This window comes from Pavona decussata, unplaced genomic scaffold (assembly GCF_977016875.1).
Source record: "Pavona decussata unplaced genomic scaffold, jaPavDecu1.1 SCAFFOLD_106, whole genome shotgun sequence".
NCBI lineage: Eukaryota > Metazoa > Cnidaria > Anthozoa > Scleractinia > Agariciidae > Pavona > Pavona decussata.
The window spans coordinates 1,792,552-1,805,000 of NW_028145520.1; the positions used below are offsets into that span (position 1 = coordinate 1,792,552).

General features: G+C 40.5%; 2 protein-coding genes across 2 annotated transcripts; one reads left to right on the forward strand and one right to left on the reverse strand.

Moving 5' to 3' along the window:
* Positions 1–1,589: 1,589 nt before the first annotated feature.
* On the forward strand, positions 1,590–2,666 carry LOC146471182 (uncharacterized). The gene has a single exon (XM_085121247.1). The coding sequence runs from the start codon at positions 1,590–1,592 to the stop codon at positions 2,664–2,666; it is 1,077 nt and encodes a 358-aa protein (XP_084977373.1).
* Positions 2,667–3,315: 649 nt separating this feature from the next.
* Positions 3,316–5,226, reverse strand: LOC146471183 (uncharacterized). Its single transcript, XM_085121248.1, has 3 exons — positions 5,196–5,226; positions 4,943–5,016; positions 3,316–4,133 (listed from the first exon to the last, which is right to left on the reverse strand). Exons 2-3 carry the CDS (start codon positions 5,014–5,016, stop codon positions 3,356–3,358), a joined length of 852 nt encoding a protein of 283 aa, XP_084977374.1. The 5' UTR covers positions 5,196–5,226; the 3' UTR covers positions 3,316–3,355.
* Between the last annotated feature and the right edge of the window lie 7,223 nt (positions 5,227–12,449).

Sequence of the window (12,449 nt, forward strand, 5' to 3'; positions counted from 1 at the left end):
GAATCGTTTGTTCAGGAACAATTTTATTACAGTTATTGTTTAAGTATCTTTTATATTATTTACACGACCCCACAAGCTGCATAGCTTAAATACTCATCGTGTCAAAATAAAGGTTTTACTTACTTACTTACTAATCAATTTTAAATTGGGTGATCACTTTGAAATTTGTATTATTAATGGTTTAAACTTCAGTGAGGAACTCCACTCAATATAAATTTTTATGCAGTTGGTGATGAAAAAATATGCTTTTTGGAGTTACCTTCTCCTTTTAAGAGTTAACTTCTCTGAGTAAGTAGCTGACACTTTTACTTGGCTATTAGTGACAAGACAACCACTCAGATTGCTACATGTACATGAAAAATATTCATGTTATATGTGACTCGTGTTCACATGAGTTTTTGAGAAAAATTGGAATTTACATTAAGACGTTATGTTTGCATTAAATGAATGTAACCTGTAAGTAGGAAGAATGAAGTTAACTGCACTTCTGTTACTTGTACCTTTCAAACCCCTTTATATGGAATAGAAATATTGACACATTAGTTATATTAACCCATTAAATCATACCGCTTTTCGGTCAGATTGTGAGATAATATGTGTACATCAAAGTCTGCCTCAACTAGTTGAATCACTACCTGAATCTTCAGATGCAAAACAACTATACAGTAAGCTGTTATCCAAGACTAACAACTGCGGGTAAATTTGGAGTTACGATGGATAAGATTACACAACAGTAATCAAGCAATGAATTACCGAACTTTTTAATCCCTAGTTTTAGCCAATTTTCATTTTTGTCTTATTTTTATAAGGACTGTGGGCAAAGAAATATGTGGTGATACCTTTGTTGTGGGCTCACTAGAGCGTGTGTGGGACATCTTATGTTTAGTAAACCAAGTGGAGAGAGAAGTTGTAGGGGCAGTGCCCAAGATGTGGGTATTTAAATGAGCAATTGTGAGTGGAGTGGAATACCAAAGTTCACTCTACAAAAGAACCACTGCGCAAAACAACTCAACTATAAAAAGCGTGAATGATGTATAAAACGATAAAATAATGACCTTGGTCCGGAATATCTACAAAGTCTTTTCTCTCAGCGTCACTCTGCTTACAACTTAACAAACTCTGAGGAGGGGGACATCGGGATTTGCGGTGTTGATGTTTTTTTAATGTGGTGATGCGGTGAATAAAATCTCAGTTTGCGGTGTTGCGGTGATCTCAAACCCTATGGTGTGCCATGTTTGTGTTTTACATGCTACGGTGTTCGGTGAAATGAAAATAGATCAAAAGCAGAGAGAATATAAGGTCAACTACCTTGATAATAGAGACTTTACGCAACGACGACGGGATGGCTTCACGACGGGGTTCGCGACAGAAAGTGACTAGGTCGACAAACTCAGTCCGTCGACTGTAAAGTTGCGTTACGCAACGATGGATTCTAGGACGGCGCTTGGTTTTGGCGCGAAATGCAAATCACTCATTTCGGCGGGAAAATGTCGAGTTTATCGGCGACGAGGCCCGCGTTGACTTGTCTTGTGTTTATATTTGATCGACTAATGACTTAACAATTTGTATTCCTGCTCTTGATATACCGTATGCCTTCTCTAAGAGAAGTTAGAGATATCTTGCTTTTTGCTCAGAGTGATAAGTTGATAAACGATGAAGAATTTTTGCTTTTGTACGATTTAAACAAGTCAAACAACCTTGATCTACCGTATTGGAGCTACGACCAGTTTAACCTTGATCTGCTAACGGACGATGAATGCAAGTCGGAATTCAGATTCCTCAAGAACGACGTTTACCGTCTTGCTGAAGTGATGCATGTTCCAGATGAAATAAGATGCTATAATCGTGTTGTTGTGGACGGAATTGAAGCTCTGTGTATTTTTCTTAAACGATTTGCATACCCATGTAGATATTCGGATATGCTGCCAAGATTTGCAAGAGCCGTGCCACAAATTTGCATGATATCGAACCAAATGATGAACTTCATTTATCAAACACAAAACCACCGTTTACGAAGTTTTAACCAGCCATGGCTTTCTCAGGCCAATCTTCAGAATTATGCCGATGTAATTCATGCTAAAGGAGCTCCGCTTCAAAACTGTTGGGGTTTTATCGATGGAACGGTTAGGCCAGTTTCTAGGCCTGGGAAAAACCAAAGAGTTCTGTACAACGGACACAAGAGGGTCCATGCCATAAAATTTCAGTCCGTTGCTGCCCCAAATGGATTGATAGCTAACCTGTATGGTCCAGTTGAAGGGAGACGACATGACAGTGGTATGTTAGTAGAGTCTGCTCTACTTGGCGATTTGCAACGCCACTCATTTTCTCCTGTTGGTCAACCCTTATGTGTATATGGGGATCCGGCTTACCCCTTAAATATACACCTTCAAGGACCATTCAAAGGTGCCAGGATTACCCCTCTACAGAATGAATACAACAGTGCAATGAGCAGTGTTAGAACATCAGTAGAGTGGGTTTTCGGAGACATTATAAATTACTTCGCTTTTATGGATTTCAAGAAGAACTTGAAAATTCGTTTAAGTGCAGTTGGCAAAATGTACATGGTGTGTGCCCTGCTGACGAATGCCCGCACATGTCTTTACCAGTCCGTAACATCGGCGTATTTTGGCTTGGATCCACCTACGTTGGAAGCGTATTTCCAGTGAAATCGAGTATTGGATAAAAACTTTGAGCTGTGTTTAACAGTTGTTGCATTTAGTTAGTCCTATTGCTGCTTACAATTGTAAAATTAATTGGCCATTTCTATAAACCCTTACTCATTTCAGGCCAAAATAGATGAATTTCCGTACGAAATTCTCACCATGTTTCAGGCTAGCTAGCTAGCAAAAAACAAATTCTGACCGTATGTCTACCTTCAGACCTTGAACACGTTGTAATCAACTTCATCTCATTTTAGCCATAGGTATGTTCCCCAAATTAGTTTAGCCTGAGTAACCGCTCCGTTAGAGAAGGGAGATTCGCGTGTGGAGCGGTTCACTCTGGCTAAACTAATTTGGGGGACATACCTTTATAGCTTATAAAGGGGAGTACCCCAGGGGATGCTGTTGTAATAACCAAGGCAATATACTTCATGTCAGCATCAGACATTTATTGCTAAAAATGTTATAATAAAGAGAGGAAACAACTATTAAAGAAACATTGAACTTTTGCTTTTGTGTTACAAATAAAATGACGTTGATGAAAGGAAAGGGTGTCCACCAACTTTTAACTAAGTATAATTGCAAAACTTTCCTCAAATTTATAAAACCTATAGAGAAACAACTGCCTTGCTCTAACACAACATTTTACTGACGAAAACATTGTCAGTCAGTAAAAAACCAGTTAAATCAATTTTCTAACTGTTTTTCATGTTTTGCATCATCTGCATCATCACCATCATAAACTGGTTGTTTTGTTGTTGCTGCTGTTGTTGCAGCTCCGTTTGCTGTTGCAGTTGCCTCTGCATGGACTGCTGCATACCGCTGAAAGCCTCTATCATGCCGGCCTGTTGTTGCCTCATGTTTCTTTGCTCATTTAGTTGTTCTTCTTGCATTTGTTTCTGCATTTCCAACTCCTTCTTCTTTACTACCAACTCTTGATCTGATTTATCTTTGAGATACGCAAGCGTATCTGTACCTGAACGCCGGTTTTTTTTAAACTTCGCTCCTTCTGTTTCCTCTTCTTCGCCATTTGAAGCCTTTCTCTTTTTGGTTTCTGCGAAAGTTTCTAGAGATTCCTGGCGCATCTCTTCGGCTGTTTTCCTGTCTTTCTCAACCTTTTCCTTTTTATCCGAGTCTTCAGTGGTGTGCTTCTTCTCAAACTCCTTTTCTTTCTCGATGATCTCCTCCAATGCTGCTTCAACTGGGGTCAGCTCGGGAGGCGCTATACCGGAACCATTTTCCTCCTCTCTCATCTTTTGAAGGAAGTGGGACTTAAGCATCTTGTAACGCTCTCGAACAGCTCTCTGGTCAACATTCATGTTAAGAGACTTGATCTGTTTTAAGTCATCAGCAACTTGCGACCATGCGTTTCCACTCTCTTTTGTCCTTGGTCGAAATCTAAACGGTTCCATTAGAATGATTTGCTTACAGAGGGCTTCGTCCTTTTCGGGCGTCCAAGTCATAGGCGATGCCCTGAATGAAAAGTAAAACAGTGAATTGGAAGGTATTTAGTTTTTATAAACCTCAGCATTGGAGAGCGTTGTCCATATACCCTTATACTGGCTAAAATCACAGTTATGAGCCCTGGGAGGGAGAGGGGGTGGGGTGCTCCCGCTATAATTTTTAATCACCATATATACAAGCAATTTTCTTCTTCACACCTATTCAGCAAATCCCCTAAGGGAGTGTTCATCATTTATGGGGGGCGGGGGCTGGCAAATGGGAGGGGGGGAAGTGAAGTTTACTCTCACTAGGTGAAAGATCATCTTCTTGGGGGGGGGGGGGGTTCAGAAAAGTTTTTACTTTCATGATGGGGGAGGCGAAAAAAGTTTTCCTTCATCGTTGAGGGGGGTCCAAAAAGTTTTCAACGTTACCCTTTCCCATTTGCCAGCCCCCCTCCCCGTAAATAATGAACACTCCCTACTATGCGCACTGTTAAGACCAACTTGTTCTTGCTTTATGCTCAAAAATAACGTTTCTCACAAATTACGTTTCACCACCTGATTACACATACTGAATAAGCCGGGATGCAATCAAACTATAGGGCCGTTTATAAGAGAGAAAATAGTCCGTGGATAAATAAGCCACGTATTATTTTAGCCGCGAACCTGCTCGTATAAACAGGCTTTATGTGTGTTTGGCACAAAACACACTGGATGTATATGTAAATCAAATAATCTGAATAATCTACTGAAAATAGATACACGATGCTGGTGTAAAACGCAATGTTTATCAGTACATTTACAGTTACACTAGTTGTGACAAGATGAAATAAGGCTCACCTTTTCTTCTTCGTTGAATTTGTAGCTGCTACCAGCTGTACTTCTGGTTCAGCTGCTGCTGCTGCACTATTCATCTATGGAGATAATTTAAATCGCAAGGTTGATCAAGTTTAGCTTCCAAACAATTGCAAGAAAGCATTAAACGTGTAGCCTTATAAAACAAACACCGAATATACAACAGCTTTCACCTTCACTAAGCTTAATTATAGGAAAAAATACGAACGTTTCATCGGTTTAAAATCGTTTAACTAACGTTTGAAGACCTTCGGAGAATCTTTGAAGAGTCCGCCCGCGTGCTCTCCGAGTAGTGTAAACAAAATGAAGAAAAATATAGCTCAACCCGGTCAAAATAGGCTGCAAATCCATCAGCTTAACCCTTTAACCCCCAAGGCAAAACGACATTTTCTCCAGATCCAAGACTACAGACTCAATGTGCATGTATGATATACCATTTTAAAGCTACTCATGAGTGTAGTTTATAACTGATATAATTATGAATGAGAAAAGTTATGGCTCTGAGATAAATGGCCTTAAAACGTAAAAATTTTAAATTTCAAAAACGTCCCAATCCTTGTGTATATTAGGTATACCTCTAAACTATAGCTCATTTTGCAGTTCTCAACACGTTCATTAATGTGAGAGATGTACTAAGACCCACAACTTCTAGGGGAAAAAAGTTGAAAAGTTATGGGGGTGGTCAACATATCACATATGGGAGGGGGTTAAGATTTTATCCTTTTAATGAGTAGATCTTCACAAGATCATCTCTGTGTCAAAAATTCATAGAAATCTGTCAAATATTGAAAGAGTTATGGAATTATGTGCCAATTGGCACTCTTGGGGGCTAAAGGGTTAAAAAAAGATGAAAAGAAATCTCGATGGAGCGTTAAATTAATCGAAACTAACATACTTCGACCTATATACTCACCTTTTAAAACACCAGTTGATCAACGTTCACTAGTCGACATGAAAACAGGCGAACTGAAGTCGTGGACGGGAGCACGACGGCCTTCACGCATGAAGGCGTTCACGATTACGCATGCGCATGACCTAATTTTGGCGCGAACACCGTGGTGACAGTCTCCCGTCGTCGTTGCGTAAAGTGCCTAATACTTCAGACTTTGTATCACCTGACGACTTTGATGATGGGGAAGTTATTTTGGAATAGTTGAAAATAAGATCTGCTGATTATTACAAACCGAGGTGTGTTCTCGATTCTACCTGCACACATATCTTTACAGAACTGTTCACGTGAAATTCGCATGAACGAATAAACTAAAGTGGCAGGGTATTCTAAAGGTAACTGTAGAATACCCTGCCACTATTGTTGTCGAATCTATTTGCAAACATATTTTTAAAGAACGAGAAATGACCCATCATGTGCAGTTCAAACGATAGAAACACAAAAATAACCTTTATGGGCAGAAAACGGGAATTTTTATCGGAGTGTCCATGGTGGTTGTATAAAAATTTCCGCCAGTAACCAAGCCGAAACTATCGTGGTTTTGCATGCTAATGGCCCATTGATTTTTTTTTTTAGCGAACGTTCTGGTATCAGGGAAAAGGCAAAGAGTTTAGGTTTGGGCGAAGATGTTAAGGTGCAGTTAAATAGGTATGTTTTATTGTCTTATCGCCCTCTTTAATGTTTGACCTGCTTTGGGGTAATATTTATTTTGGTACTTTTCTTGTTAAAAACAGGGACTCCAAAAGGGACAGCAGGACTGAACGTTACATCATTGAAACAGATGATCACCTAGAGTTAGAGTTACCATCCATCTTAAGCGGCAAAGATAAACTTCAAGGTGAAAAAAAATAGCTTTGATTTAACAATAAACTGCCGCACTTTGGAGAAAATCAGCTTTGAAAATAGCCAAAATTCGTCTTGCATCCAATAGCCACGAAGTGGTAATGTTTAGAACGGCTCCAAAGCAAAACGTTTTATCCAAAATCGTTTATACTACAAACATGAGCTGTCTTTACTATGAAAATTATGCACCGTTCATACAAATTAATAAGGCTGTTGCGAAGTCAGTAAAATGGGCCGTGGAAGTTGACCTAAATTTCACGTCACCTTGCCAAAAAAGCACCAAAAACTAGGGGGTGGTCAAAATTCAACGGAATTTATCTTATTTTACTAAGAATACCACCGATCATAATCTTATCTGATAGAGAAAACATGCTGAAAATTTGGAGGGAATCCGCCGACCTCGATCCGTGGACCTTGCCCGGTCCTTACTGACAATGACACTTAAAGCAAGGGATATCCACAGTGCTGATGGGATCATCTTCCTCGCGTCTGACGGTGGGCCTATTAAAGCAGTTCCGTTTGACGATTGGGCAATTAACATCTTGTCCAAGCCGAAGATGAAGAAAGATGATTTCATTAACCTTGCAAACCAATTCCAGCTGTCATCTACCGGGACTGTTGCACAGATAAAAGAGAGGCTGAACCTTTACTCTTCATCCCTCCGGTCTAAATACAGACGGAACAATGTAAAGCTCGATGAGATCCATTTCTAGGATTCCGAAAGACAACCATCCTTTGAAACCATGGTGTGCATGGATGCTGAGCCGATTTACGCTGCAAGGAAGGATGTACAGGAAATTGTTTCTTTTCAAGTACAAAAGGACGGTGTCGGCCCGAGAGACGTAAACATGCAAGAAATCTTCAAGTACGGGCATTAATGGCAAAAGATTTTTAGATGTGTCTGTGTAAAGGAAAACTTTTTTCTGTCGCATTGCGAAGGAATCAGCAAGGTTTCTTTACAAACAGCTGAATGCAATATGGTAGTTCAACTGAACGATAAGCCATGCATGTTGACAGGGTTTGGTTCAGAAATCCTGTTTAGCAACCAGAAGCGGGCATCTGTGTGGAGGAAAAAGACAAACAGAGAGGTAGAAGTTTTTGCCGGCTGCGAAAGAGAGGAAGGGAGTGTTGATGATAAAGTAAAGGATTGCCGACTTCAACAGCCTATGGGGCTTTGCAATGAGTCTGAAAGTGTCATTTACATCTCTTATGCTCAGACAAATTCTATCAAGATTTGCACTAAGATGGTCGAGTGTGCTGAATTTTTAAATTCCATTGGTCAACTTTATGACCCCTTTTCAATCCATTGCAAAGGTGCAACCTATTCTGTAAAATCTGCCGATGAAGCGCTTTCCCTTGTCCACCAGTGCAAAGAGCTTCTACACAGAAACACCAACGAGATAAGAATGAGCACTGGAATAACGACCACACTTAATGGACCTCAGGGTCATGTTTCCGTGAAGACCGTTTCCTCGGTTGCTCTTGTTGAGTGAGGACTGCAAAGACTGTACACTAATTTACAACCATTCAATTACAGTACAACAAATCTTGTAAAGCTGTATGACACTGGACGTAGAAAATTGTCACTCCACTGTGCACATCAAGCAGGCGCACATGTCTATGATGGAGTACTGTAGATCTTTTGGACTTACCATGAAAGAGTCCGTCAAAAGGGTAACACAATGGGCAGCCTATTACCATACAAGCAGAAAGTCGTGGTACCCAAAACCAGAGGAGACCATTCCATTTTGAAACGTTCCTTTGATAAAGCCACTTTCCGTCATCGACATGTCGAAACCAAATTGCGACATTATGCGGGATTGGGCTTCCGCTTATGAAGCTGCAGTACGACAGTGAACAGTGCGCCAAGAGACGACGATGGCAAAGCATGGTACTCTACCCGAGTACATCTATCATCGACACTGCATCAGGTCTGACCAGTCCATTAATATTACCTTCTATGAAGCTAACCAAGATGAGGAACATGCACAGGAAAGTGAGGGACCTGGAAAGCAGTATCAAAGTGAAGAACAAGCCGTAGGGGAAAGGCGAAGTGAGCCTTAATGCGATGAAAGCAGCGATGACGATGAGGTAGGAGCTACTCATGAAAGTGGAAACTACCTTCAAAGAGAAATCGGGAGCTCCACAACGTTTCTGCTAGCCGTTAGGTCACACTTTGGAAGAGCCATACGATTCAATAATCACCTTATACAGTGAAATGTTTTTCGGCTTCTTCATGTCTAAAAATGTTGAAATATAATTTTAATACAATATGAATCTTTTAAAATACTCTAGAGATCAAAGAAACTGAATGGCGAAGTTTATTGATGTGACAATACTTGTTACTAAGAGGACGCTCGACGCTCTGGAAATGTTGCTTTATCATTTGGGAGCTTTTCGGGTCAACTTCTCAGTCATGTTCATGGACCTTCACACAAACGAGCTCTCCTGGTAAGTACAAGAAAACGGATTTACGGGTATCAACAGTATCGACGTGTAGGCATGCATTTACAAGCGTGCGTTTTGATGTGTTTATTTTGTAGAAAATTGTTTAGGTATAAAAGTATTACGTCAAGTGTAGACTTTAAAGTCATGTAGCTAAAAATAATGGTTGCGGTGACGGTGTTTCAACGACTTTTCTTGTGGTGATGCGGTGTTCATTAATTTTTTGTTGCGGTGTTCAGGCCCCCCTTCCCCCATGTCCCCCTCTCTGAGGGACAAACCGAGGCACTTGCCTCAGTCATTGTTGTTTTTTTTTTCGGGGAAAGTAAGATTTTTTTAAAGGAGAAAGAAAGGCACTAGCAGCAAATAAATTGACAACAGTTAAATAAATATAAAAAAAATGTTAACGCAACATGGTAATATGTTTAATGATAACGCGAATCAGGCAATGGCCTGAATTACAGATGAGAAAAATTAAGCAAAAATTCATGCTAACCAGGCAGCGACTTCCTAAAGAAAACTGTCTCTTTTTCATGTGTTTTGATGTCATTTCTCGAGTTTTCTGTCTTCTCTGATCTGAGTGAGGAAAATCTATCAAAATGCAGCGTTCTATTTCCCTGCTAGCAGAGGTCTCTGCCGTCAGAGACCTCTGCTTGCAGGGAACGTTCTATCTAATCAACAGCTTTTTTTCAAAGAAAGCGGTAAGTACATGCTCTCATAACATACTTTCAGTTCTTCTCAATAATTGAAACAAAATTTAAGCTTGATTTGACATTATTTAGCTAAGCAACTTTGACCATCTAGTAAAGATGGTGATGTCGGTGAAGAAGCCACCGGAGATGGTGGGAAAGAAGTCGTAGAGGCCGAAAGCAGATAGGCGACAGCGCGACTAAGTGCAGGAAGCTGTTCATGCGAGCGCAGCTTTAGCGCTCTCCGCAAGTTGAAGACCTGGAGTGAGTTGCATAAAATTTAATGTCGGGCATAACTGCTAAGGCCAGGCTTTCAGCCCAGTCACATTCAGTATTCTGGCGCAGGTTGAATGGCCTTGCATTAGCCCAAGTCCACAGCGAAATCCCTGTGGACCCGCTCGAGGTTCTACAGCAATGGGATGCTAGTGGGAACAGGTGAATCACGCTGGCATTTAACAGCTAAATTCGTTACCTTTTAGAAACGAGAACGTCCGAGACCAGGTTTTATGAGCCTGCGAGACCCTACTTTTCACGAAACCGCTGGTCAGCCGAACCTGGTTTAGCTCGTTGTTATTTAAGGTCTTCATATAGAAACAAGCCACCAACAAACACATTAAAAAGTCGCATACAAGAACACAGAGCCCCTAAAGTAGCATTTAAATAGCTCCCCTCCCCTCCCCCTTCCCCCGCCAAAACACCTATATCTCTAGATCTATATGTCCTTTAGGGCTCTTAGCGGAATTTTTATCAAATAAGCTTTGATCCCAGTGTTTTGTCTAAATGTAGCCATCATATTTAAGACCCTAAACAGCTAGGCGGGAAATTCAACCATGGATATTGCCTCAGTCATTATTTTTTTCTGGCTACGGCCCTGACAGGGGGGCCATGTTATAGAATATCTTGCCCAAAAGCTTAAAAAATGCTTCATCCGTTCAGCATTTCAAGCAAAATATCAAGAAGGTAGCTGATATATCGGATTCCCACACGGCAATCTTGTAAAGCAGTTGTAATTAGTTTTGGTTTTAAACTTACGCTTAACTGATGATTTTCCGTGTTTACATACATACATACATACATACGTACGTACATACAGACAGACAGACAGACATACAGACACACACACATACATACATCATCAAACTATCGTTTCTTCCTTTATTGTTTTACTCTCTGTTATCATTTAAGGTCAGCTGATGAAATATATGCTTCCCTTCTACTTGATGACATCACTTCTGATGAGGAAATTGTCATTGGGGATGAAGAGATCATTTTTCCTGGTGATAAAGATGAGATCAATGAGCCAAATATCACACTAAAGGAAATACTCAATAATCTTTCATTACTTATAAATGAAACTGGGACATCTAAATTTAATATAGGTAGAAATTACATATGGGAGGGGACTAAACGAGCTCTCAACCGAAAGCCACCTAAGCCCCAAAACATACACCCTGTAAAGTATACAGATGGGATTGGCAATTCTGAGGGGGGCAGTAGACCTTGGTGGGCCAGCAAGGGAGTTCTTTACACTCGTAACAGAGTGGTTGGTTAATGCTGAGCTGTTTTGGGGGGACTCTCTTCTAAGTTCATTTCCCTGAATGCCAGGTGCCTTGAAGAACAGTCCCTTGTTCATGGGGGTGCAGCTCTGAATTGTCTTTCGTATACTTCCTATGATGCTTTGGTGAAAGGAGTCCGAAATGTAGATGCATTCATTGATGAAATTCCTGATTACGATTTACGATTGTCACTTGCAAAGTTAACGGACAAAGCTTCCACTGTCCAAGAGGCTGTGCAGACTATAAGTGTTGAAAAACTTATACAATCCTTGACATGGCTGATTTAGTTCAGTTAATTAGGTCTCCAAGTAACATTGTGAAGATTGTTCAGAAAACTTTCAAATGGTACGTATTAGGAAGAGCACAGCCAGCAAATGATAGTTAAACAGTCTATCTACACTGGGAGTCCTGGGCTCAATTTTAAAACACCCCACTGTGATGAGGGAAACCTTTTGTTTTGCACCTGAAACTAAGTGCATTTCATTTTGTTGCTATGTTCACGGTAAAACATGAATGTGAAGGATCCAACAGGAGAGAGGAAGAGAACCGTGTCATTTCCCATTGGCGGACTTGTTACAAGACTGTGAAAGACAGTCATGTGAATTAAGCCTGTCAATCATCCGACGAGAATTGTGAAGACAGCCTTAGTGTTGCCTTAGGGAAATTAAAATGTGGAAAGAGGGATTTCAATAAACAACAGAATCTTGACAGCTGAAAGGAACAAATTGTCGGAAGGAACTATTAATGGGTTGTGCAAGGACATGAACAAGTTCTCTGACCCACAATTACATAGGCCAGAAAGAGTCCCTGTTGCTAAGAAGTTACTGAGATCTGTTAGATCTGCACATGTGGTCTACAAACAGAAATGTAAAAAGAGAGAGTAGAGAATGACAGGAGAAGGAAGGAAAAAGAGAAAAAGGAGGCAGATATCGCAAGGCGACAGAAGGAAATGGATGCTTTGAAGGCCACGAATGCTCCCTCCTTGAAAAGGAAACAGCCCTTCACGAAAGAGA

Bases quoted from the DNA above. Each gene is read 5' to 3' on its own strand.
- LOC146471182 (XM_085121247.1), top strand. From the start codon at position 1,590: ATGCCTTCTCTAAGAGAAGTTAGAGATATCTTGCTTTTTGCTCAGAGT.
- LOC146471183 (XM_085121248.1), bottom strand. From the start codon at position 5,016: ATGAATAGTGCAGCAGCAGCAGCTGAACCAGAAGTACAGCTGGTAGCA. The intron at 4,134-4,942 runs GTGAGCCTTATT...CTTTTCATTCAG, and splicing joins AATTCAACGAAGAAGAAAAG to GGCATCGCCTATGACTTGGA.